This window comes from Ambystoma mexicanum, chromosome 3p, assembly GCF_040938575.1.
Source record: "Ambystoma mexicanum isolate Mex_15411 chromosome 3p, UKY_AmexF1_1, whole genome shotgun sequence".
Taxonomy (NCBI): Eukaryota; Metazoa; Chordata; class Amphibia; order Caudata; family Ambystomatidae; genus Ambystoma; species Ambystoma mexicanum.
The window spans coordinates 767,406,230-767,424,017 of NC_090925.1; the positions used below are offsets into that span (position 1 = coordinate 767,406,230).

The following is a 17,788-nucleotide window of genomic DNA, read 5'->3' on the forward strand; positions in this document are numbered from 1 at the left end:
GTGCACAGCTGATGAGTCTTGGATAGACCCTAAGAGCAGTAGTTATAAATAGCCAGGATAAAGCTGGAAAACCTAGAGACCATTCTGGGTGGTTGGTGTGGTGTCTCCTTTGCATAAGATCCTCCCAAATGTCTGGTTGCACCATATAAAACCCAGCTACTTTGCATTACATTCAGGTTTCCTTTCCTCCCCAACAGATCTTCGCACTGGAGGACAAGTACACAACATTGAAGTTTATAAATACGAGGTGAGTGTGGGTATATGGCTACAGCATCCCTTTTCAATTCTTGATTGAGATAGTTCTGTTTTTGTCCAACTTATTTTAGTAACTTTTTTTGTGAAGTTCAAAATGTGCTATTGTTTGTTTGTTTTCCCAATAAGACACATTGGAGCTCAGGTTGCTCCAAAATGTAATTTGACGGCGGGGACCTGGCACATTCACACTGGGGAGTAGCCAGTACCCCGCTGCCAATTTTTTGTCATTTGCGCAGCAGAGTCCTAATGTGCATGGCAGAAGGTGCTGTACCCGCATGTATGCCAGCCTTTGCCCTTCACATTTCCTCTCCTCCGTACAAATGAGTAAACGCTGTCTGGCATGCTCACACATTGTAATTGTGCAAGCTGCTTAACATGCTTATCTGAGTGATGTCACAAACTGAAACATTGATCGTAGAATGCGGCCATCCAATTTTTCACTTGTGCAAAGAACAAAAGTGGAAAATATTTTTTTAGGATAAAGGTGGTTGGGGCGTTGCTACTGTAACTGTGGTTATCACTGTGAATGCATCCACCCTGGTCTCTTAAAATGTATCCTTAAGCACAGGCACTAAACCACTGCCTTTTTTGTGCCTACTAAAAAGAGGGACTATTTACCGTAGTATGTAGCAGAAAGATGCACATTGCTGATCTATACAGCACATCCCTTTACTAAGTAATCTCACCCCATCACTAGGGGGTTCTCATATTTTCATCAAGCAGTACCCACCTTTAGCTTTCATGATTCCAGCAAAAAGCCCAAATGCTCAAAGTCCTGTTAGTTATCGAACAAAGGAATCCTTAATCCCTATGTTAAAAGAGTTGTAACATCTGGTGGCTCTGACCCTTTAAAGAGTCATCTCTTGTACCATACACGTACAGAGTGGGCAATCTACAGAGATCGAAATTCATTTGAGCAACAACAAAAAGCTGCTTCCGGGTATTGCATCACTTGGTATCCAGGAGATGAGACTGGATAACTAGGAGCTAGAGTATTGCGCAGCAAAATTTTACTTCCTTGTGAGATGAAAATGTTGTTCTTTGTAGTTATGATCACTGTTGCTTTAAATGTCCCCTTGAATATCCCTTTTTTCTCCTTGATGTATATCCCTGAACAGAAAGTTAACAGCACACAGGTATTCTTATCACAAGTATGTTTGGAAAGTAGAAAGTAGCTCCTTATATCTGTTTTTGTCAGGCTCGCCAGGTTCTGAAGGCTACAAGCAAGAGCTAAATAGTTTCCAGCAATTTTGAACCCCAAATCTATATTCCAAGTTCTTGGGGGGGAAATAATTCAATTTTCGTTGGCTCCGATGTCCATTTATGGGACCCTTTAGCAGTTTTCTTTTTCATGTCGAGTTTTCTTGATATCTGCCCTTATTTTTTTCGTTAGAAAGGACTTTAGTAAGGGTTGAAGTGCCATTGGGACTTCTACTAATGTGCTGTCTTTTGGTGGCTCATGGCATCGCACTATTGCCCCATGGTGGTTATATCAGATGACATTTGTGTTTTGGAGTAGGCTGGTGGCAGCTGTCATTTATTTTTGACTTCACCAAGGGAGCAGTCAGGTTTACTGTATTAGTTGCCCAATGTACCATTGCAGTAGCCACTGGGGCACCCATGTATTTTTAAGTCCTATGCTTGATCTTTTTGTATCTTTTCATTCCTTTGTCTGTGGGTACAACTAGGCAAACCTTAAGGGGCTGTGGTGCTTGCATGGGTTCACTCTGAGCTCATCCCTGCACCCTTCAGACAGGTCCCAGCCCAAGTACACATTCAAGGTTGATTTCCCCGAGTGTCTGTGATGTTTAGGGCCGGCCTGATTTGTTGTGTGCCAAATCCTTTGTGTCAGTCTGGTTTGTAATTGGAGCACTGCTTTATGCAGTCACATATGGACTTGCATATCTGTAGGAGACCCTGTGCATTCCTCATCTGTTGTTTCTTACCTGAATTGCTGTAGCATTTGCAATGAAATTGGGATGCCGAGTGTCTAGGATCTTGTCCGCCCATACTGGCTTGTTCCTGGTTCCTTTGCCTTGGCTCTGGTTTATTCTTTTTGGGAGCCTGGGCTGTTCTTGTCAACCTCCTGGTCCTTTGCTAGCTGGACTGGAATTCCTCACCTGGGAATATATCTGGGCCATTCTTGTGTTTCCTACCCATGCAACCCTCTTGGGCTTAGCACTTTAGGGGAGTCTCTGCCGTTTGTCCCTGTTCCTGGGTTGTCCCCAACATTTTCATCCATCAGACTTTTTCTGCTGACTGGCTGCACCATTTTCCCTGAGTCATCCAGATCTGATTGGTCAGTTTCCTCCGTCTACCAGGTGTCTACCAGGTGCCTGCCTCGTCATTGCTGCTTCTAGCTGGTGGGTTGTTCTCCTGGGAAGGTGGATGATTCTACTTCTTTTGGTTCATCTGGGTCATTGCTGGGTCAGGGTACTGGGGACAGGATCCGGTCTCTTGCCCTGGTAGAGGAAGCTTTTACTCACTGGGTTCCTTCGCTGTTCCTGAACCAAGTCCTCTGAATCTGGAGCCGTGACTACTTGCCCCCGAGTCCTGGTAAATTAGTTGACATTCTAAGTAGGGTCTCCATGTGGCTTGTAGTAGTGGGTGTTTCAGGCCTCCCTCCACTTTGGTTTGTCATTTGACCAAATCTTAATCTGCTTCCTTCCCTCTCTTGCTAGCCAGATCTCGAATCTACCCCCAAACCATTTCAAGGAGGTCTCTGGTGTCCTCTGTGGTTGGTTGCTATTTTGCCCGTACCTGCCTATCGACTGTCCTGTTATTTCCTTTGGGGAAACGTCTAAACTCCTCCAAATGATTTAAATTGAGTGTTTATCTAGTACTAGACATTTATCCTAGATTTTGTGGGTCCTTGGAGTTTTCAGCCAAGTATGGGATTTGTGTGTGACTTCAGGTGATTTATTGTGGCTTTTAAGACCATACATAACTGCAAGTCATGCCTGGCGTTGACTTGGCATTGGACACTTTGTTTCAGTGTGGATACCTTCTTTCTAGGAATGGACTTGGCCCTACATGGTTTTGAATTTGTAAATCTAATGAACTGATTTTTGGTTGGCCCTCTGTGCCACGTTTCTGATTGTGTTGAACTCCTTGTTTATGCCATTTTAGTAAATGTATAGGATCGTCCTGCAGTACTCAATGTTTGGGAAGTTGTGGGAAATCTGACACATCCATGTGCAACCTATGTGGGTCTAGATTATGTATATTACTGTTGCTTACGGCCCCTTTTTCTCACCATCCCTTAGTCTAATATGTATTGTTTACCACCAGATATCAGTAGTGTATTTTGCTGTGAAAGCAGGAGTTTTTAGGCTCTTTACTGTTGTATATGAATGTTATTTATTTGTATTATAGCACAAGTGCTTATTTGAACTATGTGTAATTCAGAGTGTATATGTTCAGTAAATATTTGTAATTAATTCTTTTGGAATGTCAATTTGCTAACTGTACCATCCACCACCTTTTTACCTCCCTTGAGTGAAGCCTGACCGCTTTGCCATGGCTACTGGTCAGACAGAATTTCTATTTTTGGTGATTCTGGAGCCCATAAACCTTTCCATCACCGATTTATTTTTTAAGGTTCGAGGGACTTCTCGTAAATCTTGTCAACCTATATTAGTTTTAGGAGGTAGATTGGTGGCAGCTGTACTTCACCCGGTGTGCAAACCATTTTATTGCATTGGTAGCTGTTAGGCGATCCTCTGCACACCAGGCCACGACACGTCAGAACACTGCCCACATTCCCCCAACACCTCCTCCCAAGCTTCGAGGCTCAAGTGATTCGGTGAACCCACAGAACCGAAAACTCCGTACCAGTGTACGGGCTCGATTGCAACCTTTTCTGCATTGGCAACTGCCTTGGAGAACGTATAGCAGAAAGGGCGGCCTCACGTCCTCACGCCAGTCACGTGATACACTACGGCGTTCCCCGTGTGATCTTGGTGGACGTCACATGATCCAGAGAAGTCACGTGACCCAGGGGCGATCAGTATAAAGTACTGAGAGACAGAACGCTCATTGCTTCTCAGCTGGCTTCGGACACTGTTTGGCGTTACAACTTGCTCCTTGTTTACCTTGACCACGGAAATCTATCACGGACTCCCTCGGACACCCCTTGGTACTTTTGCTTGGAACTCTTTACCTGTTGCCGGATATTTGGACTGCACCTCGACTTGTCTTTGGATCATCCCTTGGTACCTTGCTGATCTTCTACGCCTTTTCCCTACTGGGGATTCAAGTCCAGCCCTGACTCCCACAGGTGGCTACTCTTCATCCACGCTGAACCTGCGGTTCTACCATTCCAGGGACCGCCGCATCTAATGAGCCTCGAACCTCCCTACTAGGTCACCTGGGTCTCCATTACACCAGATAGGTAAGACACTTTAGTTACTTGTTTTCCTTATTGTATTGTGCTTGCCTGGTGCTTAACCTCATTCCCTCTTGACAGCAGCATCGGTGTTCCTAGAGGCTCCGTGGATCCGAGAAGACATCTCTCACCTGTGGCCTCAAAGGTCGTACAGCGGGTTTCTATTTAGTTCCCCTGTGCGTCACTTGGGGACGGAGGTCTCATCGGTCTACACGACACTCAAGTCAGAACAGACTGAGAAGCCGTATAGTCGTGTCAGACGATGCAGGGATCCACGGATGAACCCATAGCTGCTTTGGTTCAGGCAATTACAATATTAAGGGCAGATATGGCCGCCGCAAACGCTGTGATCCATCAAAGGTTAGATTCCATACAAAGTGTTCAACATTCCCTTCCTGCAGACCCTGAGTTTGGCGATGCCAGCTCCTCCACTACGCCCTCTCCCGTTATTGCTCCTGTAGTCCCAACTCCGATGATACTTCCAACCCCTTCCCCCCTAGCTGCTCCTGAACGCTATCAAGGGGATCCCAAGAAGTTCAGAACCTTTATTAATCAGTGCAAGTTACATTTCCTATGCAGACCTTTGGCTTTTTCCACCACCACTGCTAAAGCTGCCTTCGCCCTTTCCCATTTGGCCGGAACAGCAGCCGCTTGGGCTAATCCCCTGTTAGAGAACAACAGCCCAGTTCTCTACGACTTTGATTTGCTGGTCCTAGAAATGGCCCGAGTATTCGATACCCGACACAAAGTACAGTCTAGGGATTTGGAGTTGTTGGAATTGACTCAGGGTAAAAGGTCTCTGATAGATTACATCACCCGATTCAATCAGCTAGTTGCGGAAACATCATGGCCAGAAAACAAGAGGGCGGTGGTTTTCTATAGGGGGTTGAGTAACACCATGAAGGATGCACTAGCAGTGATCCCTTCTATGCCTACTCAGTACCAGGAATTGGTTGATCTGGTCTTGCAGGTAGATGCACGACGATCGGAGCGTAGAGCTGAATTGGGGGCCACTTCCTCTCCCACTCTTGTTGGCACTCCTGCTTCCAGTACCGAAGAACCTATGCAAGTGGGAGGGTTACGTAGTCCTATTACAACATCTGAGAGAGAACGTAGAAGGGTGGATAATGCATGCTTTTATTGTGGTACCACTGGACATTTCGTGAAAGAGTGTCCTCGACGGCCCAGGAAGAGTCAGGTTTTTCGGACGGCTCGACCTTAGAACCGGAGAACAGGTCGAGTGTTCCGTCATCTTCTCCGGGTACCTCCCTTGCCTTTACTCGTGTTCAACCCATTTCTGTAAAGGCTACCCTATGTCCCTCTACAGGCCTTCTTCATGCAGTCAATATCATTATTGATTCAGGTGCCACTGGTAATTACATAGATATTGATTTGGCCCATTCCCTCAACCTACCTTTAGTGGTGAAAACACGACCAGAACATGTCCAAGCCGTGGACGGCTCTGCACTGGTTTCTGGTCCTGTCAAACAGCAAACCGCACCCCTCTTGTTAACCATACAAGAAGTACACACCGAAACCCTGAGTTTTGATTTGATCACCACACCCCAATTCGGCATCATCCTAGGGATTCCATGGTTACATGAACATAATCCGTTGATCAATTGGCAGTCAGGTACTGTAGTCTTTGAGTCTGATATCTGTCAGAATTATTGTCTTCCGGTCCATCAAGCCCCTGACACACCTTCCCGGGCTTTGGGGGCCTTAGCCCAACTCGCACTGACTGTCGACGATCCGGAGCTTGTGCATACACATACTGTTGGGGGGTTGGTATCTGGGATTCCGCCAGAATACAGAGAATTCGAGTCAGTGTTCGACCGGGGCTCGTCTGAAGTACTCCCTCCACACAGACCATATGACTGCCCAATCGAACTGCTTCCCGATTCCAATATTCCTTCGGGCAGGATCTATTCTTTGTCCCCTTCGGAGGAACTGGCATTGAAAGACTATGTACAGAACGCCCTGCGACTAGGACACATCCGCCCCTCCACTTCACCCGCGGCAAGTCCTATCTTCTTTGTACCTAAGAAGGAGGGGGATTTACGCCCTTGTGTAGATTATCGGCGTCTTAACGCTATCACTAAAAAGGATAGGTATCCCATCCCGTTAATCACTCCACTTCTAGACCATTTAACACACGCTTCCGTTTTCACTAAGCTCGACCTACGCGGCGCATACAACTTAGTACGCGTCCGCGAGGGAGACGAGTGGAAGACCGCTTTCTGCACTCGGTATGGCTTGTACGAATATCTGGTCATGCCCTTTGGCCTATGTAACGCCCCGGCCACTTTCCAACGATTCATGAACGACATATTCAGGGATATATTGGATGTATATATGGTTGTGTACTTGGACGATATCCTAATCTTTTCTCGTGACCTTGATGAACACGTGATTCATGTCCGAGAAATATTGACCCGTTTGAGAGAACATTCCTTGTTTGCCAAACCTGAGAAATGTCAGTTCCATAAGACAACTGTCGAGTTTTTGGGTTTTCACATCACCCCTGGGGCGTTATCCATGAATGAATCTAAGGTCAAAGCAGTATTAGATTGGCCAGTACCTCGTACACTCAAATCCTTACAGGCTTTTTTAGGGTTCGCCAACTTTTACAGACGTTTCATTTCTTCCTTTTCCACAATTGTAGCCCCGCTTACAGCCCTGACTAGTCCTCAGGTATCTTATCAATGGCAGAGAGAACAGCAGGAGGCTTTTGAGGCTTTGAAAACCGCCTTTACTACCGCACCGGTACTCCAACATCCTAATCCTGATCTTCCGTTCATAGTTGAGGCGGATGCCTCTTCCTTTGCCCTCGGTGCGGTATTATCACAAACATGTCCAAATACAGGCAAATTACATCCAGTTGCATATCATTCCCGTAAGTTTTCCAGTACTGAGTCTCATTATACCGTCACGGAGAAAGAACTCTTGGCTGTCATGGATGCTTTCCGTGTCTGGCGTCATCATCTTCTGGGGGCTAGACATCCCGTCACGGTATACTCCGATCATCGGAACCTACAGGATCTGGCTTCTTTGAAATGCATCAATAGCAGACAGGTCCGATGGCATCTTTTCTTTTCCGCCTTTGATTTCCATATCATGCACCGTCCTGGCACTTCACATGGGAAGGCGGATGCCTTGTCACGTTCTCCGGGTGGGGTCCAGTTGCCTACATTCCCCGACACTGTTCTCGGTAAAAGCCATGTGATTTGTCTCTGTACACCCTCATTGTCACTATTAGATTCGGTCCGGTCCTGGACTAGCAATCATTCTGACCAGTTGCGAGAATGGGATCCTGTATATTCTGATGGTCTACCTTTCGTACATGAACGCCTGTTTCTTCCTACACCTGATACACGTAACCTAGCCCTTGAGTGGTCTCATGACGCTCCCTTTAATGCCCATCCCGGACAAGAGCGCACTTTAGATCTTCTCAAGCGTTGGTGTTGGTGGCCTTCTATGAAGCGCGATGTAGAGTGTTATGTCAGATCTTGTGCGGTATGTGCTCAGGCTAAACATCAAAGGGGTCGACCGGTTGGATTGTTGCTTCCACTCCCGGTACCTCCCAGGCCCTGGCATACGTTAACAATGGATTTCGTTACCGATCTCCCCAAGTCCAAAGGCTTTGACACCGTCTGGGTAGTGGTGGACACGTTCACTAAAATGGCCCGTTTTGTTCCTTGTAGGGGTATCCCTTCGGCCCCTGTCTTGGCGGACTTGTTTTTTGAACATGTGTTTATGTTATTCGGCCTCCCTTCGGTCATTGTTTCCGATCGAGGTTCACAGTTCACCTCTCGGTTTTGGAGGTCCTTGACGAAACTGTTGGGCATCGATACGAGGTATTCTTCGGCCTATCATCCGGAGACCGATGGCCAGACCGAAAGGACGAATCAATCGATGGAACAATACCTTCGTTGCCTCATATTGCAACATCAGTCCTCTTGGTTGGCCGTTTTGCGGCTTGCGGAGTTCGCGTATAACAACGCGGCTCATTCAGCTACTGGTTATTCTCCTTTTTACGCCCTCTATGGTCAACATCCCAAGGTTTTGCCGGTCCCTGATGCCTCTGGTTCTTTGAATCCTGCGGCCACGACATGTCTTAGGGATCTTTCGGCTATTCATGCAAGTACAGTGGTTCATCTCACTGAAGCAAAGGCCTCCATGAAGGCCCGTGCGGATGGCAAGCGTCGTGCTGCTCCCCCTCTGGTGGTGGGTTCTAGGGTCTGGTTATCTTCCCGGCATCTTCGACTGGTGGGTTGCCGGAAGTTGCTGCCTCGCTTTGTCGGTCCGTATGTGATCTCACAGGTTGTTAATCCGGTGGCTTTCCGTTTAGTACTCCCCAGCTCTTGGCGTATCCATCCTGTGTTTCATGTCTCCCTCCTCAAACCCTGTCCCGACTCAGTCCGTCTTCGTACCCCTGTTGCGCCGGTGTCCTTGACCTCTCCTGATGTTTTTGAGGTGTCGGCCATTTTGGGTTCTAGGTGGTTTAGGGGTAGACTCCAGTATCTGGTGGATTGGATGGGTTACGGCCCGGAGGAGCGTTCGTGGGTTTCCGCGTCTGATTTGAACGCCCCGCGGTTGGTTGCCCGCTTCCATAGGGATCATCCGTCCTGCCCACGGGGTCGTGGGCCGTTGGGGGGGGGCTATGTTAGGCGATCCTCTGCACACCAGGCCACGACACGTCAGAACACTGCCCACATTCCCCCAACACCTCCTCCCAAGCTTCGAGGCTCAAGTGATTCGGTGAACCCACAGAACCGAAAACTCCGTACCAGTGTACGGGCTCGATTGCAACCTTTTCTGCATTGGCAACTGCCTTGGAGAACGTATAGCAGAAAGGGCGGCCTCACGTCCTCACGCCAGTCACGTGATACACTACGGCGTTCCCCGTGTGATCTTGGTGGACGTCACATGATCCAGAGAAGTCACGTGACCCAGGGGCGATCAGTATAAAGTACTGAGAGACAGAACGCTCATTGCTTCTCAGCTGGCTTCGGACACTGTTTGGCGTTACAACTTGCTCCTTGTTTACCTTGACCACGGAAATCTATCACGGACTCCCTCGGACACCCCTTGGTACTTTTGCTTGGAACTCTTTACCTGTTGCCGGATATTTGGACTGCACCTCGACTTGTCTTTGGATCATCCCTTGGTACCTTGCTGATCTTCTACGCCTTTTCCCTACTGGGGATTCAAGTCCAGCCCTGACTCCCACAGGTGGCTACTCTTCATCCACGCTGAACCTGCGGTTCTACCATTCCAGGGACCGCCGCATCTAATGAGCCTCGAACCTCCCTACTAGGTCACCTGGGTCTCCATTACACCAGATAGGTAAGACACTTTAGTTACTTGTTTTCCTTATTGTATTGTGCTTGCCTGGTGCTTAACCTCATTCCCTCTTGACAGCAGCATCGGTGTTCCTAGAGGCTCCGTGGATCCGAGAAGACATCTCTCACCTGTGGCCTCAAAGGTCGTACAGCGGGTTTCTATTTAGTTCCCCTGTGCGTCACTTGGGGACGGAGGTCTCATCGGTCTACACGACACTCAAGTCAGAACAGTAGCCCAATGTATCTTTTTGGTCGCCATTGGGGTACCAGAGTATTTTATTTATATATAATTTTTTTATTTAAATCCTGCTTTCAGACATTTTGTATTTTCGGATATTCCTTTGCTCTAGAGCACCACGAGGTAGGTCTACAATGGCTGTTATAGCCCTGTTGGGGGCCCTGAGAGCCCACAGTGGAGCTTCCATATTGATCCCAACTGGTATTAGACATGTAAGTTCATGAGCGCTCCCTCTCACATCTGGTGTGGGTGGTATGGGCTGGGAGGCAGTCTAGATGTCCAACGAACGTAAATGGTTGGTCACCGGACTTGTTGCTCTTTAGACTCCTCTAGTTATTAGTGCTTTGGCCAGTTCCTTTTTGCAGTAGTATTTAGAGCTTTGTCCTGCCTTTGATCTCTTGCTGATCTGCTCCTAACCTTAGAAGAAGCAGGCCTGCTGACTTGCTGGAAGAGTTTTTTGCCCTTTCCCTGCTGTTGCAGTTCTAAGCCATACTGGCTGGTTTGTTGGTTTGTGTTTCTTGCTGGTGGAAGTGCAGTCCTCCAGGCTTTCGACTGTGTAGCTTTGGTGTTCCTGGGACCATTTTCCAGGTTGTTTACTGTTGTTTTCCGATAAATTTTCTGACTTGCTGTAGTATGCTGCCGTCACCTGGTAGGGCAGTGGAGTGCCACCACCTTGCCTCACCTGCTCTATTGGCTGTACTGGAGCGCCTCCATCCTCATCATGGGACTATTTTCTGTGACTGGGTCACCCTTTCTTTGGTCTTATCACGAGTTGGGTGGTAAGCCCTAAAAGTGGTGGTAACGGAATTAGCGCTGCCAGTACCGCTCCACTGGGTCATGAGCCGGCACAAATTCAACAGACTGTAAAATACGCCGGCGCTATTATTGCCAGTGCTATTACAGCCAGCGTAATCTGCGCTGATAAACATGTATGGCAGTATTTGCACTGAAAACCGGTGCTAATACCGCCGAAAATACCGTGCAATTTGCTGCAGCCTACAGGTGGAGGTAAATGACCAGAGGTGGCAGAAATGAAGCCACACGTGATCCAAATCCACTCCATAGGGCTGCATTAGGTACACTTCTACCCATGCTGCCAATAGCCACAGTAAACTGGGACATGGAGCTGCTCATGCTGCGCCTGGAAGTAGAGATGCCGGACAACCAGGCCCAGGGCACAAGTAGTACAGGTGGGTGGTGGGTGAGGGGGTGGTGAGTGTTGGGGGGGGGGGGGGGGGGGGGAGAAGGGGTGGAGAGCCCAACCAAGGCATGCACTGATATTGTCAGGCCCTCACCCTGGACAGGGAGCCCATAACTGAGCTGCTCACCACAATACAATACAGGACGACTTAGGGAGTAGGATCAACATCCGAACAGCTGTGCCACCACTGCTGAACGTAGTGGCATCCTACAATTCTTCAGAACTGGCACCTTCCAGCACTCCGTAACCCTGATGCACGGCACGTCACAGACCACATTCGGTGCAGTGTTGGCCCAGGTGCTTGAAGCCCTCCTGCGGCATGTGCAATGCCATATCTCACTGCCTACCACCGCAGCCCAGGTCATTGCCATGAAGAGACAGTTATATGCCGTTGCCCAAATGCCAAATGTGATCGCAGCCCTGGACTGCACCCATGTTTGCATTGGTTGCCCCCAAAGCCCCACGAAGCAGTGTACTGTAACCGGAAGCATTGCCACGCCCTGAATGTGCAGGTGACATGTAACCCCAACCTGTACATATCCCACTGCTGTGCCCGCTACCCTGGTTCCACCCACGATTCCATGGTCGTACGGAACAGCGTACTGCCAGGATACTTGGAGAGGCACAGAGGACAAATGAAGTGGATAGTGGACCAGTAAAAAATGCACAGGGTAAATACACCGCTACAAGACAGCCACCATGTCAGCTGCACATGTCACCAACTGACATCTTACTTAACATCTGCTCAAGGGAACAGGGTGCATGAGAAGTAAAAACAATACATGATATGAGTGACAAAGCATACACAGATATTGTACAGACGCATGCTAAGAATTGAAGCCCCATATGCATGCACATGATGTCTATTGCCCTGATTGTGTAAGGCCACCCTCGCACATTGCACTGTGATTAATGTTAGGTAAGAATTAGTGCAGCCCAACTAGTGTGGGACTACACAAGACTTTTTCTTGGTATTAGGTAACCCACCTTTTAATATAGGCCTGTACTACACAAGTTGGTAGTGTGACTGAGCAGCCAGGCTCATCTTAAGAGGGGTAATGTGAGCTGTGCAATGAAACCAGTAAATAAAAAGTATCCAAGTAAACACTTAAAGTTATATAATTTATTTATACACAGATATTTAAAGCATTCTTTAAAAAAGCAGTAATTAGCTGTAACATGAATCCCGAGTTGGGATTCAATTCAAAAAGTGAACAATAAAACAGGTGAGTAATTCATTCATGTGTTACACATGTTCCAGCACCCGGTGGTGTCATTTGAGGTCAGTATAGCATTTATATAGTATCACCTTTGCAATATTGAGTTATTTAGGAAGGAAAGGTTAGGGTTAGATCAGATCAGACTGATGGGTTATAAGAACAGTTAGATTCTCCCAATAGGATGTAAGCAGTCTATTATCCCAGCATTATTAAAGTGTTCAACATTAAAACCTGTAAGGGAACACGCACTACCGATGCCAATGGGTTCAGAAGGAGGCCTTAGGGAGCCAGGACAGCCAAAGTCAATGGACAAAGTCAAAGTTATGATGCTCTTCTTCTTACAAAATGTTCTTAGATAGTCAGTCCTCAAAAGAGAAATGACAGCAACTAGTCATCTTTGGAAAGCACAACCTGTAAGGCCAATGCAGGTAAGTTGAGGTCAACTTAGTGTAGGGTTAAATTGCACTCCCAAACATAGGAAGTGCCCCAAGTGTTTCAGCTGGTTGCTTTCATGATACAATGCAGTAGATGCTTGTTCCTGGTCCTTAGTGGTGGTGACAAAAGGGCGGACTCCTGCGGCAGCACTCGAGAGAGAGGGACTCGGCAGCAATGGATTTCTGTCAATTCAGCATCCCTTGTGGTTTTGGCGCCTTTTTCTCCGTGCCAAAGAGAACCACAAAGGCAGAGAATGCGCAGGCGCGAGCGTAGCCAAGGAAGGAAGGGGCGCGGAGCACACGCGATCAAGGATTGCAAGGGAACCACGAGAGGATGTGGAGGCGGCAAGACAAGGATGGAAGGGGCGGAGGAGTGCAACGCAAGGAAGAGTGTAATCGAATAGACGGGGAAGAAGGTGCACCCGGCCTAGGGGCACGGGCAGAGGGGCAGGTCTGAGGGGGAGGGGGGACGCAAGTCAGGGGAGAAGGGCGCAGTCAGAGGGGCTAAGAAGCGCAGAGCAATCTAACTCCCCACAACTTCTTACCTGGCAGCTGCAAACAGGAGGGTGTGTCGTCTACACTCTATGCCGCAGACCCCTTTGCTGCCAAACACCTGCGTAGCTCAACACCGCAGACTTGTCCTGCGAGGGCTTTATCGCAGAGTGCCCGAACCTTGGATTATATATGCTCTGAATCGTGGACGTAGCAAACGTGGTACGTTTCGTTGGGCAGCGTGTCCTCCGCAAACCTCTTCAATCTTAGTTATTTCCTCCCCTTTGCTCCCTCAAGAGCCTCACTCTGGAAGGCCAAGTGCGGCTGGAAACCTTGTACTCCCCTAATGACCTTTCTGCTCTCATTGCTCTTCGTTTAGCATATGATTGCTTCCTATTCTGTACAAAGTAAGACTATTTCTCTGAACTTGCACGTCTCTGAACTTGCACTCTTTCTCTCCACTCTCAATGTCTTTTCCAGCTCTTTAACCAGATCACCCCGAACCTCCGGATCCCTCTTTCTTTACCTCTCTCAGCATCAGAATTTAATGACTACTGCACCTCTTTTTGACCACTCTCACCCCTTCACATCAACTCTCTCATTCCCGCTCCTCCACCCTCCTCTCTTCCTTTGTCCCTCTAATTGAATTTGACACTCCCTCCTTGTGCTTACACAACTGCCTCGCCTCTTGACCTTTTTCCCTTGTCTGTAATTCCTACCACCTATCCTTCTCTTCTACATTATCTGACCTGCCATTTCAATCTCTTTCCTCCTCTAAACATGCAACTACCATCCCTATTTTCAAGAAACTACCCCTCGACCTCAGGCTCCCCTCTAATTTCATACCCATTTCAATTCTCCCCTTTTCTGTCCAAAACATTTGAAGGTCATCTACAACCAAGTCTCTACATTTCTTAACCAGCACTCTTTACTTCCTCTCTATCTGGCTTTTGCCCATCTCACTCTACAGAATCAACTCTACTTCACGTTTCAAAGTCTAGCCTAACCTCACACCATAATTAATAGTCTTCTATATTCCTACTTCTGAATCTCTCAGCTGCATTTCACACGGTCCACCACCTTACTCTTCTATCGCCTGTAGCCTCTTTTGGTCTCTTGGGATCAGTGCTTAAGTGGTTTCATTCCTATCTCTCAGACCACTTTTACTCGTTTCTTGGTTTGGCCAGTCGTCCTCTTCTGTCCATTACTCTTCAGTGTACCTCAAGGTTCTGTTCTTGGCCCCCTACTTTTTCTCTTTTTTTCTCTCTCCCTTCCTTTATCCATTCCTTCAATCAGTCTTGCCACTTTTATGCTAATGATTCACACATGTTGTTTTTTTTTCATCCTCCATTGATTCTCTTTTCTACTGTTTCTTAATGCCTTGCTGCCATACAATCGTGGATGTACTCCCACTTTCTTCACCTCAATCCTTCGAACACAGAGACCCTCTTAACCTCCCCCTCGCTCCCCTCCTGTTAGTCTCCCGCCGCCTTCCCTTTCTCTTCTTTAGCTTGAAATCACTGTCTCATCTTTGACTGACTGTTCTTTTGTTCTCCCACTTTATTTGTAACACTGCACCCACTTGTCGCTTCTATCTGTGCAACCTTTGTCGTGCCCGCCATTCCTCTTCTTTCATGCTACCGAGCTCCTTATCTTAGCTTGTCTTCTCCCGCCTTGACTACTATTCCTCTATTGGTTGGTCGTTGTTAGGAAAGATTTCTCTGTTTAAACTTTCTCTCCATAGTCTCCTATGGCAGCCCATTCTTTTTTTATTCTCTCCTGACTTTTTCACAGGAAGTAAAGCCTTCAGCTTCACTTCCATTGCTTTTTTGGTCATTGTTATGGAGAAACTGTTATGTCCTTCAGACTATCGGTACTGGGAAACGTTTCACTTTTGAATTCTTGTGCTTTTTAACATTGCGCAGAGCACCCTACCGTGCAGTGCAATGGGGATACTTTTTTATCACCCTAGTTTTTTTAAACATGTGATTTTTGGTTACTTTTATATGTGCCTAAAGACAAGCTGGTGGCAGCAGTTACATTTGTACCATTTTTGCCTTCTTTTTGGTGTGCACATTTGTGTTTACCACGCTTGGCTACTAAACGTGGCTAGTGCCCTAAAATGGCCATTCCTCAAGTGTTTTGCTTGCTTATGTGACCAGATTGTTGTTTTCCTTCTACCTGCATTGCCAGGTCAGGAAATCCATAATAAGGTCATGCACTTGCCAGGGAAAGCTGCAGCCTTTGCAGGCTAGTGTGTGTATGTGTGTCGCCCAGGAAGGGGGTGAGATTGTCTAGTCCAGTCCACATCTTTGGTGCCAGAAAGTCTAGATGTGGGGCAAATGTGATTGGGCAACTACTTGCTGTTTGCATGGTGCAGATCCTTATCATTGATGGGCTTGGACTTGGTTCCAGCTCAGATTTTGGATGAGAAGAGGACCTCTGCAGTACTTTTTTCAGATCATTGTTGGACCCAAGAATCCCTTGAAGGACCCTTAATAAGACGACTTCTGAAATGACCCAGCATCCCTTCCAGTAGCCAGCCGAGTGAAGCCCTGCTCTTTTGCCTGGTCTTCGAAGACCCAGAGCGATGCTTTAACCCATGGCCTTCTCGAGGATCCAGCCCTTCAGAGCCTTCGCAAGTGTCCCTGGACTGCCTGGTGGACTGACCAGCTCTCATGTGGGCTACCTCTCCGTTCTGCGTGGTCGTTAGCTTGTGCCACTTGCACTCTCCCCCTGATTTTCAGCTTCAAGGGAACCTGTCCTGAAGCAGCTGCTGTGACCACGACTGTAAGGATGCCGGTCGTCGTCTTTGTGCGGAGACCATCGCTGGAACCTGCCTTCCCCCAACGTGTGAAGTGTCCTCAAGAGGCCTGCATTGGTGGTTCTTGCATTTCTTCATCGACAACAGTTGGATCTTGCTGGTGCACCTGACTGGAAAAATCATTCAACCCGCAACTCCTGGGCACCTTTCGCAGTAACAAATGGTGGAAGATCGAGCCCCCAGCGATCCCCAGACGATCCACAAAGTAATTTCGGGAAAATCTGAGTCAGTGGGAGGGGCTGGGGTAATTAAACTGTGTGCCTGTCCTCCAAATAACATTGGGAACAAGTCCCTTTGTCTCCTTATTGCATTCCACTCACCTTTTCTTCGTCTAACCTGTGTCGAGTATCCTGCCCCTAGGTTAGCCTTGGGCCTGGAAGAAAGGGTAACGCATGGTTACCTCTGGTAAAATTGTTGACGATCTTTTAAAACGGGGCTCTGCAACCTTTGGCTCTCCAGAGGTTTTGGACTACAGCTCCCATGATTCCCTCACCATTCACTATCTTGTCTTGGGTTGATGGAAATTGTAGTCGAAAACAGCTGGAAAGCCAAAGGTTGCAGACTCCTGTCTTAATCATTAACACAAGCCTATTGAAACCTACTTACAGAGACGTTATTCTGGTGAGAAACATTGTGGCTCCTGTGACATTTGAGCACAAGGCCCCATTCATTTTAGGGGTTCTTTTTCTTAAGATAGGTTATTGTCTTGTGATATGGTTCCATCATTGACTTCATTTAAAATACTTTAAAATACTTATCTGCTTTTGTTAACTTTATTTGATGTAGATTTGAACATATGGTGACTATATACCTCATAGAGGGCTGTGTGATAATACTGCCTGTTTAGAAGGGTATTGGCATAATTGATTGAAAAAAATTGACCTTTTTCAAATTTTACCAAATTCTTTTGATCGTTCTTTTGGGGAATTTTGGTCCAATGTAATGCAATATATATATATGGGGTGGGGTAAGGGAATAGGTTAGGGTGGGGAGGGGGCCTGGGTATGGGGGGGTCCCGGGGGTCCCCCCCAACCCCCTGCATTTTAGAACAAAAAACACAAATTTTGTAAAATGGGAAAAGGTCACAAATTTCGATCAAGGAGTCCTAAACCTTCAGAAGGCCTATAAGAATAACTGTATTTGTATACATGGCAGTCTAAATTGTATTAATGGGCGCCATACTGTGTGGACTCACTGAGGGCCCATGATTCCCCAACTCACATCTCTCCTGCGACTAAGCGACTGCTCATGCACATACCTTGATTGGGTTTTGGCTAACCTCTCAGAACTCCATGTTCATCACACCTAGGGTGGTCTCCTAAAATCTGTCCATGCGGCTGGATTATAGAATTCCATCTTAACAGTCTTCCATCTTCTTCCTTTGCCCCACTT

General features: G+C 47.3%; 1 protein-coding gene across 3 annotated transcripts in view; it reads left to right on the top strand.

Moving 5' to 3' along the window:
- Positions 1–17,788, top strand: part of THOC6 (THO complex subunit 6) — a 214,823-nt gene that overhangs the window by 131,164 nt on the left and 65,871 nt on the right. For all 3 annotated transcript variants that reach the window (XM_069651700.1, XM_069651702.1, XM_069651701.1), the window contains exon 9: positions 198–247. In XM_069651700.1, the coding sequence (XP_069507801.1) occupies positions 198–247 (50 nt within the window). The remainder of the gene's footprint in view (positions 1–197; positions 248–17,788) is intronic.